This window comes from Leptonychotes weddellii, chromosome 16 (assembly GCF_054177405.1).
Source record: "Leptonychotes weddellii isolate Sample4059 chromosome 16, ASM5417740v2, whole genome shotgun sequence".
Taxonomy (NCBI): domain Eukaryota; kingdom Metazoa; phylum Chordata; class Mammalia; order Carnivora; family Phocidae; genus Leptonychotes; species Leptonychotes weddellii.
In genome coordinates, this window is record NC_138384.1 from 39,866,358 (window position 1) to 39,880,566 (window position 14,209).

The window sequence follows — 14,209 nt, forward strand, 5'->3', positions numbered from 1 at the left end:
TGTCTATCACCCAGTCACCCCATCCCTCCCACCCCACCCCCCACTCCAGCAACCCTCAGTTTGTTTCCTACAATTAAGAATTCCTCATATCAGTGAGATCATATGATACATGTCTTTCTCTGACTTATTTCAATCAACATAATACCCTCCAGTTCCAAGTTTGTTTGTTTTTTTTTAAGATTTTATTTATTTGACAGAAAGATAGCAAGAGCAGGAACACAAGCAAGGGGAGCGGGAAGGGAGAAGTAGGCTTCCCGCGGAGCAGGGAGCCCGATGCGGGCCTTGATCCCAGGACCCTGGGATCATGACCTGAGCCGAAGGTAGACGCTCAATGACTGAGCCACCCAGGCGCCCCTAGTTTTAAGTTTTTTAACTGAAATTTTAAAACAGAAGGGACCATAATCCACTGTCCTGATAAAACCATTGCTGACCCTTAAAAAACAAAAGTAATGCATTCACAAGATTAGAATACTCACATTGTACTGAAAGATACAGATGGAAAGGAAAAACTGTGGAAAAGCCTCTCCCCCTCTTTCAGGCCCTTTCCTTAAACGTATATTTATACACACGTCTAAATTAAAAGTTTAGAAAGGAATTATAATATGTAAACCATTCTGCTTTTCCTCCTCTTAGTCTTAGACATTTTCAATACCAGCACACACACCTTTGCCTGTTTTGAACAGTGCTGAGTATTCTGTTGTGTGTATGTCTCACAAGTTACTTAACCAGCACAAACAAGATGTCTTGACGTTGAATTTTCAGCTGTTACAGGTCTGTGAACACCAAGCCCTTTGTGGATGTGGTAATCGTTGCCCCCGTTCTTTAAAACACTTGGATTACGTGACTTTTCATTGCTTTCTTTGCTTTTTGATACTGAGGAGTGAACTGTACTCTTATTTTTTTGTGTATAAGTAAGATTTTCAAATGTCTGAGGATTATTATAACAGAATTTCTCTTTGGCCATTGTCCTTAGAATTCTAAGTTGCTTTCATGGAAAGAGAAGTGCTGTTTTTAGTGATGGAAGGGGTGTGCTACAGAGTTCTTGGCAAAGGATAAACCCGAGGAATGCATGGTCAGTGTTGTTATAAGAAATGTGAGCGCTGGGAGACTATTTGATCGCTTCTGACTGCACATGTAAGACTGGCTGCGTGCTGTAATGAAAGGGGTGGAAAATCTGAACAGGGTGTTCTTATAAACACTCTAAAGAAGAGACTGAACTGTAGTTCGTGGTTGCTGCCTGTGTATGGCCTGCGAGCTAAGTATGGTTTTTACGTTTTGTAGTGTTTGAAAAAGTCCAGAATATTTCACGACACGTAAAAATTACGTGTTCATAAGTAAGGTTTGACTGGAATGACAGCCATGCTCATTCATTTACATGTTTGTCTTAAGGCTGCCTCCGTACTGCAGTGATGCAGTTGAGAAGGTAGACTGTGACCCACAAAGCCTGAAGAAAGGCCAGCCTTGTTTGCCTGGTTTTCGACATGTACGGATTTCAGTTACCATGGTATATGAACTCTGGGTACTTGGGTCAAATATGAGTTTCAGCTATTAGCTCTTCAGCCACAGATCACTATGTAAATGACATATATGCGTGGGGATTGGTCACTGTATGTCTGTGACTCTGTTCACACACAGCAAAGCATGTGGTTGTGTTGCCTCCTTGTTTCCCAGTGATCATCCTGTGTTACGGTTTACAAAAATGCTTAATCGATAGAGGGGATTGGCCAAAAAAGATGAAAAGTGCTTCCAAGAGAAAAAGTGGTAATGCTGGAGGCACAATTCCGATGGGACAGAGGGGGAGTGATGGAAGCGCTCGCCAACCTCGGGAATGTTGACGCTGCCTTGATTTGGGAGACCCGATAGGTAGCTGTAGGAGCCCTAGTGAGGGTCTGCTCATCCACAGAAATGAGGAAAGTGGTGGCAAAAAGGATGATGTCCCAGTGGAAGGAACACAACTCTCAGAGCAATTGTGACATTGAAATAGCAAAGGATAAAATGTTGGACGCTGATCCAAACCTAGAAAGATGTAGAACATTTCTTTAAGATGAATTGCAAATAACGCTTGCTCCGCATCAGAAGTTACACGGCTAAAGACCATCGTAAGCGCTGTTCAAGTGACTCTTGGTAATTTTTTTTTTAACAAAGAAATTTAAACACCTTAGTTCTCAAGTTTCTAATATTTTAGCCAGATTGTACTAAGTAAATATTTTTTTTTAAAGATTTTATTTATTTATTTGACAGAGAGAGGGATAGTGAGAGCAGGAACACAAGCAGGGGGAGTGGGAGGGGGAGAAGCAGGCTTCCCGCCAAGCAGGAGCCTGATTCGGGGTTTGATCCCAGAACCCTGGGATCATGACCCGAGCCGAAGGCAGACACCTAACAATTGAGCCACCCAGGCGCCCCTGTACTAAGTAAATATTAATTTTACTATTTTTCATTCTATGTATTTAAAACCCACAGTTTTTAATGTTTTGACAAATTTAAAGGACTTGGAAGATATAAATTTTCCTGTTGCTTTCCACACTATGGTGCAGACCAAGTACTGCCTGTGTTCAGTGTTTGGCCCACCATAAAAGTTGACTGAGCTTTGCTCTAGAAAAACAGATGGGTGTGAGGGAGAGGACCATTTCATGAGTGTCTTCAGGCTGGTGAGATGATCCCAGGCTTGCTTTTATTAGGCAGTGAGGCAAGGTGTCAGGTTTCTTCAGGGTGTAGCACCCAGGGGAGTAAAAAGTGCATCAAGGGCTAGGCTCCTAGGAAAGTTCTTTTCACTTGTTTTAGAAGTAAACTTACTCTGAAGGGGCATAAGAAAAATAAGGGGCTCCTGGGTGGCTCAGTCTGTTAAGCATCTGCCTTCGGCTCAAGTCGTGTTCCCCGGGTCCTGGGATCAAGACTCACATTGGGCTCCCTGTTCGGTGGGGAGTCTGCTTCTCCCTCTCCCTCTGTCCCTCTCAGCCCCCACTCGTGTTCTCTCTCACTGTCTCAAATAAATAAATAAAATCTTTAAAAAAAAATAACAAAAGAACAAGTTCAAGGTGGTTGTTGATTCAAGAGAGAGCAGGTAGGATTGAAGTAAGGGGTATACAAAGGGTTGGAATTTGGTAAAGCTGAGAAGTAGATACACTTGTGTTACAGTATTTTCTGTACTTTTCAGAATGTTTGAAATAGTTTATTAAAATAACTTAATTTTGGGGTGCCTGGGTGGCTCAGTTGTTAAGCTTCTGCCTTTGGCTCAGGTGATGATCCCAGCCAGGATCCTGGGGTCGAGCCCGGCATCCGGCTCCCTGCTCCGCGGGAAGCCTGCTTCTCCAGAACTCTCCCGCTCCCCCTGCTTGTGTTCCCTCTCTCGGTGTCTCCGTCTGTCAAATAAATAAATAAAATCTTAAAAAAAAATAATAATTTTTTAGAGTAGGCAACTGCAATAGTGCCTTTTTGGAGAATGATTAGATATCGTCTTCTTAGGCCTATAGAGTTAAATTAGATTGGCAGTGCCTGGGAGCCTAAAATTCCTGTGATGTTCTTGTTAGCAGGTGACAGCAGGTTATTCCAGCCAATTGCACATGGAGTGAAGGTGTCTGAGCCATTGGCTTGTTGTCTTTGTTGAAGCTCTGGTGACTTTAGAACCGGAGGAACCTGTTTTCCATGACTAAGACCAGGGTGTTTGGCAATTTTATAATAGCTAATGTTCAAAATGCCTGCTGGGGTTTTGTAATTTAGGTTCATATTTCAGATAATACGTGATTTTTAACCATTTCTGATGCTTTTCCAAGAGAACGTTAGGGTTTCCTAAAGACAGAAATTCCATTTTTACATACTCTGAAGCGAGTATTTCCAAATTTTGTGCTCCTCAGCTTTCCTCTGTTTTTCCTCTGCATTGAAAACTTACAGGATGTATTTCATTTTGCACTAGCATTTGTGAGCATGCAAATAGGACTAGAGACATAGTTTTCTTTCTTTCTTTTTTAAGATTTTATTTATTTATTTGACAGAGAGAGACACAGCGAGAGAGGGAACACAAGTAGGGGGAGTGGGAGAGGGAGAAACAGGCAGGAGCCCGACATTGGGCTCTGGGGCTCCGTCCCAGGACCCTGGGATCATGACCTGAGCCGAAGGCAGACGCTTAACGACTGAGCCACCCAGGCGCCCCTAGAGACGTATTTCTCATGATTGTTTTCCAATGCTGTTCTAAAACCAATATATCATTTTATCATCTCTTAATAGTAATAGAATTATTTATTAAGGAATAACTTCCTGAAAATTGGACCTACCAAGTTCCCCTCAGCCTTGGCCAGTTGGTGTGGTGCGGTCCGAGACCCTGTCATTGGGTGTGACTATGAACAGGCCCAGCAAAGGGCCTGGCCTTTTGAGCCCTCGGACTGTGTTAAGGACCCTGAGGAATGTTTTGGCTTTTAGGCATCTTGGGTTTCATGTTTTTCCCACTGCGTGTTGTGTGGCTTTTTCTTTCTGTCTGTCTGAGGGAGGGGTGGTTATGTTAATGCCCAGCTCTCATCGGACCAGTGTGAATTCAGATTCAGCTCTCCTTCTGGTTAGCTTAGCCTCGGTGTCCTCATTTGTTTTTTTTTTGTAGTTTTGTTTCTTTTCCGGTGTCCTCATTTGTAAAGTGAGCGTGTTACTACCCGCTCCGCAGTTTTATTGTGACTGTTAGAAATAGTGCACATAATGTGCCTAGCATAATGCTTTAGTGAAGGTAGCAGAAGGGGTTTCAAGAAATAAGTAATGCTCAGCATTTTGGTTCTTTTTTTTTTTTGAAGATTTTATTTATTTATTTGACAGAGACACAGCGAGAGAGGGAACACAAGCAGGGGGTAGTGGGAGAGGGAGAAGCAGGCTTCCCGCTGAGCAGGGAGCCCAATGTGGGGCTCCATCCCAGGACCCCGGGACCATGACCTGAGCCAAAGGCAGACGCTTAACGACTGAGCCACCCAGGTGCCCCTCTTCACATTTTATTTTTAAGGAATCTCTACACCAAACTTGGGGCTTGACCTTACAACCCTGAGATCAAGAGTCACATGCTCTATTGACTGTGCCAGCCAGGTGCCCCCACTTTGGTTCATTTTTATTTTAATCTGGATCTCCCAAAGTACTGTGCTTTAATGAAAAAAAAAAAAAAGCCCTTTAAAGAAGGTGATAAGTCATGGAGGCCATGTTACATCCTGAAGTATTTCTGGCTTTTTGTACCAGCCACGTGGAGAACAGTGAAAGAGAGTGCACTGATGCTTTTTCATGAGTTCACGTGTTTTTTTTTTAAGATTTTATTTATTTATTTGACAGAGAGACACAGCGAGAGAGGGAACACAAGCTGGGGGGAATGGGAGAGGGAGAAGCAGGGAGCCCGATGCGGGGCTCGATCCCAGGACCCTGGGATCATGACCTGAGCCTAAGGCAGATGCTTAACTACTGAGCCACCCAGGCGCCCCTTGAGTTCACTTCTTAAGCCTAGACAGTAACAATTTCTCTCATAGAGGCTTAAAAGCAATTTAGTTAGTAAAAGCATGGGGCAAAGTGAGAATTTTCTCCACTTGACAGGGAGCTTCTAGACTCGCAGAAAGGACTCTGACACATGGTTAAATTTCACCTTGATGGAACCTAGCTTCAGGCAATTTTTCTGCTACTTGGAGCTCTTACTTTTACTCTAATCAAATTTGTGTAAAACAAAAAAAAAAGTAAGATTTTTTTTTCTGTCTTTATTACAGAAATTTTCAAATATACACACAGTTCTGTGAGCCCACATGGACCATCACTCAGCTTCAGCAACTGTCAACATTCTGTCTTTACAGACATAACTGTGTTTTTAGTCCAAGTTTTCTCTTAATAAAGAGACGTTTCTAGGGGCGCCTGGGTGGCTCAGTCAGTTAAGCATCCGACTCTTGATCTCAACTCAGGTCTTGATCTCAGGGTGGTGAGTTCAAGCCCCATGCTGGGCCCCACATTGGGTGTGGAGCCTACTAAAAAAAAAAAAAGACATTTCTAAATTCCCCTGGGACAAAAGTGAAGGTTCCCCACCCTCCATCCCCTCCTACCCCACCCAGGGAACCTAAAAATAAGGCTGTTTTCTGAAACTTAAACTACGAAGTCAATGTGTCATCATTAAGAGCAGGTGAGAGCTACTCTCTGGGACATAGTGGCCTCCCCGGCCCTCAGGATTTGTTGCGAAGAGACCATCACATCTACAGGAAGAATGTTCCAGTCAGGAAGAGGCATCAGTCAGGAAAGGAGGTATCCCAGAGGCACACCTTGACTGTGGTATCTTGACTGAGGTGTGTCCTGAGTCGTCTGCTGTGCGCCTCTGGGCTGCCTGGTAGATCTGACGGAGCAGGGTGTTCATGGGAGTCTTGCAGCAAACTTTTCCTTATTCTGACTCCAAGGGACCTGCTCCATTTCGGCCTGCTTTCTGAGGTGGTGTGTTGATTGATGTGTACATCAACACGCTTGGCCGGTGTTTCTCAGTATCCTCCTGTGCCCTCTGCCAGCAAGCACCCGCATCCCTGCGTCTCGTCAGCTGGGGCACCGCAAGTGTCTGAGCTGACAGGGATGAGGGCCAGATTCTGGGCAGTGTGACTTAGCTAAGATCGCTGCTCTCCAGCCCTGGATAGGGTCTTCTCTTCATTATATACTCTCAGCCCCTTCTTCACCTGCACCGAGCGTGTACCCGGCACCCTTGCTCAGGAAAAGCTACCACATTTCCACCCTTGACGAGGTAGGTGGTCAGCCCGTCGCATTCTCTGCTGTGGTGTCTGGAGGTTCCCATCTTAGCTGCTTCGAGCTTTGTTCGGCATTCTCTCAGGTTTTTGTTTTGAGATGCAGTTCACCTGTGATACAGTTCACCCATTTAAAGGGTGCAGTTCCTGTCTCGGATTCTTTGTCTGAAAGACTGTCCCTGAAACTGCTCAGGAAGCAAGGACACCAAGCAGTCGGAGTGATTGGCAGGGCACTGGATAGGGTGTTCACCTCTGTAGCAGTTGGGTCCTCCCCGCCTTGAGGTCGTTTTCACTTGTGGGTCATATGTGGTTCCTGTGAGGCTCTTCTCCATCTTGTCTTGTCAATAGCAGTGCTGCCTCAGACATTTGACAGCTGCCATTGAGCACATCATACACCAAGAGAACTCTTTTCCTACGGTGTTTTCCTTGGGCCTTGTTGATTGTATATGTTTTGTGACCTTTGGCACGTTGTCAAAAGTACCTGCAACAGGTGCACACCCAGCTGATTCTGGTTAATGTGTTATGGACAGGAGGTGCCCCTATTTTTTCTTAAACTGCTTAATTAAAGTATTTACATACCATAAAATCAGCATACAATCCAGTGATTTTTAGTACATTTACAGAGTTGTACAACCATCCCCACAATCTAATTTTAGAATATTTCCATCATCCCCAAAAATCCCTGTGCCCATTTGCAGTCCTTACCATCCCCCAACAGCCCCCCCCACCCCACCCCAGCACCAGGCAAACAGTAATCTACTTCCTGTCTCTCTTGATTTGCCTTTTCTGGACATATTAAATGATTCTTTTCATATGAAGTATCCAGTTAAGGTACTTTTTAATTGGTGATTTAAAGGATGGTTGCTTTCAAATTAACAGAAAATTTCTTACTTCAGAATATGCTTTTTCCGCTGCACTAGTTACCTGTGATTTATCGGTGTGTATGAGAGTACCTTGAGGTTTTGCTCAGTACTACAAGCCTTTTTGTCCATAGATCAATGTTTTGTGGAACATTTGGTTTCATGCCCATTATTGTGACATATTTTAGGAGAAACGAGGTCTTGCCCTCTGCTTTCGAAAGCTGTCCCCTAGTTAGTGAAGTAAACCTAACAAACATGAAAATAATCAGGAGTAAATGACAGCATATAACCAAGTGTTGGGCCCTGGGATACTTTTATTTGAGATGTTTATTGAGCACCCTGCTCAGATTGGAATGCCCTCATGCCAGAAGACAGAGGTGGGTGGAGGCCAGGGAAGGTAAGGGAGGTGATGCGGACTCAGGATCCCAGGAAGATTATAGGGTGCTAGGGCAGACGTTGAATCACATTGTCAGGTCACTCCCTTTTCAGCTTGCTTTCCATCCTCCTGATTCCTCCAGGAGAAAGTCTTATTTTGGTGCAGGTGGTACCTCCAGCACTTGCTTATCTCTACCTTCTTAAGAGACAGCAGCTATCTAGGCCTTTTGGAGGCAAATGTAGCTGGCTGGTATTTCATAACATTTTTGTTTCCCTTGTACTAGAGGAGGGTCACAATTGGGGGCACCTTGAAACCCAGGCCCCACTTGGAATGTTCGGATGTGGCCGTTACAAGTACTGGAGCGGAGGAGTGCCCTCAGCTGCCTTGGGAAGCGGGAGGACTAGAGTTAGGACCTTCTTTCTGAGGCTCTTGCGGAAATTTGAGTGTGAAGTGGTTGACCTGGTCAAACAGTGGATAAGGAAGGTTAAGACACATCCTTCAATGCGAGGCTCCCCCTTGGAGTCAGCCGTGTTTTTTGCCTTTGAAAGCCATATTTCTACACTGAATGGTGTCCGTCTTTAATAAATGGGGGCAGGGACAGAATCAACATGCAACTGAAATACAGTTAAGTTGGGTGGGTTGGTATCTTTGTTAGATGATGTGTTCCTTTCCTAAACAAGGAAGGCATCACTAAGCCTGGTGGCAGCACTTTAGAAACGGCTCACAGAGAAGCTATGCTGGATCTTGGGGCTCGGGAAAACTGTGGGCCTCCTCTGATGGGTCTGTGTGTCTTCTCTGTTGGCAGGATTGCCCTGCCAAGCCAACTGGTCTCTGCTTTGTGTTTTAGACTTCTGTCGAGTTCCGAAGACAGAGGGAAGATGCCAAGCCTCCTCCCCTAGATGGTGGTACAATGTCACTGATGGATCCTGCCAGCAGTTTGTGTATGGTGGCTGTGAAGGGAATAAAAATAACTACATGACCAAGGAGGAGTGTCTTGAGAAATGTGCTGGTGTCACAGGTAAGACATTGGTCCCTGGGGAAATGGTGTAACCTAGAGACAGTTTATTAACTGGGATGTGATGCCTTTTGAATTGTGCCCATTCTTCACGGCTGAACCTGGGGGACTTTTTTTTTTTTTTTTAAAGATTTTATTTATTTGACAGAGACACAGCGAGAGAGGGAACACAAGCAGGGGGAGTGGGAGAGGGAGAAGCAGATCTCCCGCCAAGCAGGGAGCCCGATGCGGGGCTCGATCCCAGGACCCCGGGATCATGACCCGAGCGGAGGGCAGATGCTTGATGACTGAGCCACCCAGGAGATCCTGGGGGATGTTTTTATTTTTTTTTAAAGATTTTACTTATTTATTTGACAGAGAGAGACACAGCGAGAGAGGGAACCCAAGCAGGGGGAGTGGGAGAGGGAGAAGCAGGCTTCCCGCCGAGCAGGGAACAGGCTGGGCACTGTTTTGGGATCATACAGGCAAGTCCCTCACCTTTTGGGGGGCAACTGGCAACCGTACCAGATGGTGACTGAGGAAAATACCATTTATTGTACTTTTTTTGTTGTCCGCTATGATCCGGCATGGGAGCAGGAATTAAAGGGAAACATTTTTTTGCTACCTTTTCTGTCCTTCCTCCACTAAGAGTCAGCTGTGGCACGTGTGCCTGCCTGTTTGAGTTTCTCCTTATTTTTTAGGAAAACAGTTGAAATTGTAAGAACACAAGCAGTGAACAGTGGGCATTCAGACAGGATGTTGCTACAAAGGGTCACGGGTTCTTGAGTTTCGCTGGGAGAAGGCAGACAGCTGTCTCCCTACAGGTGGTCCAGAGTCTGAGGGCCCAGAAAGCTTGTTTGTTGGCAGCTGAGTGTGGCTCCACTGAGTCTGGTTGAAGCGTCTCTCCCGAGTCTGGGAGGAGAGCTAACACTGCCAGAGCAGCTCGCTGCTGGAGCCTTCCGCCAGCATATCCTCTGCCAAGCAGGCATCCTCGGTGGGAAGCCGAATGAGAATGTCAGTGTATTAATTTATAATGAGAACCAGAACTACCCAGGGGACCAGACACTCGGGTCTCGGAGTCTGCTGTGGTGTTAGTCCATGTGGGCGAGCCTCTCCGCCGGACTCCCAGAAGATCGCTTGCTGTGGAGAGGTGCAGAACAAGGCGCGCTGGTTTGTGATGTGGATGTTTGATGGCATCAGGTGATGCCGGCCCCGTGCCTCTGCCCCGGCTCTGCTGGGACCAGCGGGGAGGCAGGGTGGCCAACTCCTGTCCTTCCTGGACCCTGCCGGTGCTTCCTTTTTCCTACTTCCCTAACCAGCGGGCCTCTCTGCCCCGCGCCATCACTCTGTGTGCACGTGTGAGATAAACTCTACATAGCTGCACAGGTCGCCACAGCTCGGCGGCCTCGAGTATGCTGAGACTGCTGCATACCTTTTTAAATTCATGGGGTGAGTTAATACAGTTAAACAGATTATTTGGCCTTGGAAGCCATTCTGTCTTTTTAAAGTCATTTCAGACATCTTTGATCTGATTACCAGCGAGGGATCTTAAAGTTTAACCCACAGGGGCAGTCTTGGTTCCTTATTTCCAAGTTCCAGCAGGCTTGTGGTCCGGCACGTACATCGAAGGGCCCACCACAAAAGGAGAAATAGGAGTCACCGTGAGAGGCATGTGGGACCACGGCTGCTTGGGAACTCTGCTCGCTGTATGTCATGGGGCGTTCCTGAGGTGCACTTTCTCACTGTGTCGTCTGTCCTCTTGTAGAGAACACCATTGATGATCTGGCCACCAGCAGGAATGGAGCAGATTTCTCTGTCCCACGTGGTAGGTTCTTAAAACCACCGAGGTGGAGTGAGGGCCATCTGGACCATGAAAGGACATGTGTGATTTGGGAGTCGTATAAGGGCTCCCACCTCCCGGTCTGTTTATTCCGAATTGACAAGCCGGGGCTCTGCCTGGGCTGCCAGCTTCCGGCTCCTGGCTGGCATCCTTACACTGGGGAGTTCACGTTGTCCAGCGGACGAGAGGGCCGAGGGATGCTACAGTGCTTCCGGGCTCGCCTCCGCTTCCTCCTGGGGGACAAGGCATTGTGGATGTTGCTGTGGCCTGCAGCGCAGGCTCCTTCCTTCTCCCTGGGCTGGCCTCAAGTCCCCTGGCCTCTGCCTGCTGTGCTCTCACTGGCCCACCCCACCTCTCCTTGCCTCTTCTGTCTCCTTGGTTCTCGGTTGTCCTTGCCGTCCCCCTCCCTGTGCTGAGTCCTCTGTCTTCTGCCACCCCCGCCTCCATTCCCACTGCAGTCCTTGATCTCGAGCTTTGTGTTAACTTGCTTTGTAGTGCTGACAGTAGCTGCCCCCTTCCTCCTACATGCTTGGAGGATTCTGCATGCATCAGGAGCCTGGGGTGAGTGGTCCAGATGCACTGGCAAGTCCAGCCCAGCTTTCTTGAAGGCCAGTTCCCAGGCAGTGGGCTCTGTTGGGCAAGACCTGCTGTGGAGGAGGGACTCTGCCCCCATCCCATTTGAGGGCAGCCCCCCAGTTGGCCAGTGGCTCTGCACTGATTGCAGCCTTGGCTTTGGTCCTCTAGTTCTGACATCAGTGCTCACGTGAGAGTGAGCGTTTATTCAGTGGTTGGCTGGCTCGTTAGAGTCACTTTCCAGTTTTGCTGGGCCAGGAATCCTGCGACTGTCCTGACCACTGCTTTGCCTAGGTTCACTCTTTATTCCTAAGCTGGCCTCCAAGGTCATCTAGAATCCTCAGGCACTGGCATGTTCTCTCTGTTTTAGAAGAAAATACCTCCAGGAGAGTGAGGGGCCTTCTCACTATGTCAGAGAATGAGCAAGACCATCTTCCTCATCACCCCAGAAATTGTGGCTGGGATGAGTTTCCGTAGTGACCCCTGAGGTGACAGGCAGGCCTCACCATCCAGCATGCATTCCAGTTTATGATAGAGCCCTTGAGGACTGGGAGGCGACAGGCCTACCCTTGGAAGGGACTCCACTCCTAGGTGCCGGCGGGTCCTTGCTCCCTCAGTGGGCCCTGTTGGTCTCTGCTCCAGCCAGGCTGTGTGTACTGTGTCCATCCTAGCCTCCCTGACTTGGATGTTTCTGTTTTAGTTTCCAGAAAACAGGATTCTGATGACCTCTCCAGTGATATTTTCGACTACGAAGGTATAACTTTTTAAAAATATATATGTATGGGGGGGGGTGCCTGGGTGGCTCAGTCATTGGGTGTCTGCCTCCGGCTCAGGTCATGATCCCAGGGTCCTGGGGTCGAGCCCCGCGTCGGGTTCCCTGCTCAATGGGAGACCTGCTTCTCCCTCTCCCACTCCCCCTGCTTGTGTTCCCTCTCTCACTGTGTCTCTCTCTGTCTAATAAATGGATAAAATCTTAAAAAAAAAAAAAAATTATGGGAAAAACATGTTTTCTTCCTTAGTTGGGAGCTGAGACACACCTGAGTATTTCCACTAAGGAAGGCTTAGCGCGGAGCTTCCCGACCTTCCACAGGTGGTGGAACTCACAGGCACGCCCCAGGGCTGCAGGAAGCGCGTGTGGCACAGCCGTGGGTGGGGACACTTCCCAGCGGGAGGCCGTGTGGTATGCTGGCTCCTGCCTCTCCCCGGCTGGGGGGCTCTGCCTCCTGAGGATGAAACGAGGGACCCACGACAGATCTCTTAGAGACCAAGTCAGTACGCGTGAAGGGCCTAGAACAGGGCCTGACATGGAGTGATCTCCTTACCAGTGGGGTCTGGCTGTAAGGAGGAAGATACCCCAAAACATGGAGGAGTGTCCAGTGGGCCCGACTGGCCACGTCTGTATTTACAGGCCCCTCTAGCAGAGCCCTGCTAATTTGTCCTCCTTGGGTTGTGTTGTTCCCAGAATACTGCACTGCCAAAGCAGTCACTGGGCCTTGCCGCGCGTCCTTCCCACGCTGGTACTTCAATGCGGAGAAGAACTCTTGTGACAACTTCATCTACGGAGGGTGCCGGGGCAATAAAAACAGCTATCTCTCTAAGGAGGAGTGCATGCACCACTGCTTTGGTGAGCCTGCCTGATTCCTAAATGCAAGAAACAATGGTGGGTGGGTGGGTGAGGCCTCTTGTGAGGACCGTGGGATGGGTCCATTTCCCCATCCCTAAAAGGAAGACCTTGGCAATGCTGTCATTTGGACGCTACCATTCTCTGGCTCCCTTGTGGGGAAGAGGGAGGCTTTGGACCCAGCTGTTGCACAGACGTGTCCTAGGTTCCCACCAGGGTGGCAAGGCCTCAGAACCCTCAAAAGAGCTGGAAGAAGTCCCTCAGAAAGAGCCTCTTGTGAACACCTAGTTGCTGGCAGCTCTGGAGGGCAGGAGGACTGTGAGCTGACCTTAGGGTTGTGTGTTCTTTTTCAGGCAAGCAGTTGTATCCTGTTCTACCCCGTGGCACTAAAGGTAAGAGGCCTCTGGCCCTCCTCCACCCGCCTTCCTTGACTAAGCTCTGCAGTGTTTTTATAGGCTCATGTGGTCTCTGACACATAATCCTTGACCGTAAACATCTTTTGGGTTGAAAGTCCTGTTTCTGCACGTGAGTGGTCAGACAGCTTGGGACATACGGTGGATGTTTGTCCCCCCATGCAGTGTAATGGGGCTGGAGGGAGGCAGTCTCCACCTGGGCACCCTGGGGTGACTGGAGGACGAGTTCTGCTGTTAGGCTTGTGGGGTCTGCTGCACACAGGCCTGAGACTGGCTCCAGATTTGGAGGGAACTTTGCTGCCTTGGGGTGTGCTGAGTTGGTCACGGTGACAGGAAGTTGGAGAGCCCTTGCTGTGTGTGGGCCGGGCGAGGCAGGCCCAGTGCTGTCGTCCCCAAGCAGGCTGGTCTGACAAGACCCCGGGCCTCCTCTCACTTTTGTTTCGGATTCCGAGCCTGAGGCATGGATGATCGTGTTTGCACAAAGGACTGGCCACACTGGTCTGGCCTCTTTCCACCTGTTTTCCTGTTCAGGAGCCCAGAGCCGGCCTGCGTGTCTGCTGTGTTTTAGAGCAGTGAAGCTAGAATCTGGGTTGCCCGGCACGGGGCAGAACGCAGCCCGGGTATGGAGGGTTGCGGGTGGAGAAGGGGCTGCCCCTGTCCGTCCTCTAGCCACATGGGGAGAGGGAGCCAGGCAGCTGCCGTGGGAGGCCACATTCTTCAGCTGGAGCCCCGCCTGAAGGAAAGCGCCTTGGCTGACCAGGGAGACAGCGGTGGGGCAACCACTGTTCAGTTTACCGGGCAGTGAGGAGCATG

General features: G+C 48.4%; 1 protein-coding gene across 2 annotated transcripts in view; it reads left to right on the forward strand.

Moving 5' to 3' along the window:
• The window catches only part of SPINT2 (serine peptidase inhibitor, Kunitz type 2), a 37,464-nt gene that overhangs the window by 12,094 nt on the left and 11,161 nt on the right, over positions 1-14,209 (forward strand). The window contains exons 2-7 of one of the 2 annotated variants that reach the window (XM_031021702.2): positions 8,803-8,973; positions 10,715-10,774; positions 11,285-11,350; positions 12,063-12,116; positions 12,825-12,986; positions 13,337-13,375. In XM_031021702.2, the coding sequence (XP_030877562.1) occupies positions 8,803-8,973; positions 10,715-10,774; positions 11,285-11,350; positions 12,063-12,116; positions 12,825-12,986; positions 13,337-13,375 (552 nt within the window). The remainder of the gene's footprint in view (positions 1-8,802; positions 8,974-10,714; positions 10,775-11,284; positions 11,351-12,062; positions 12,117-12,824; positions 12,987-13,336; positions 13,376-14,209) is intronic. The other variant, XM_006750428.3, reaches the window with a different exon arrangement.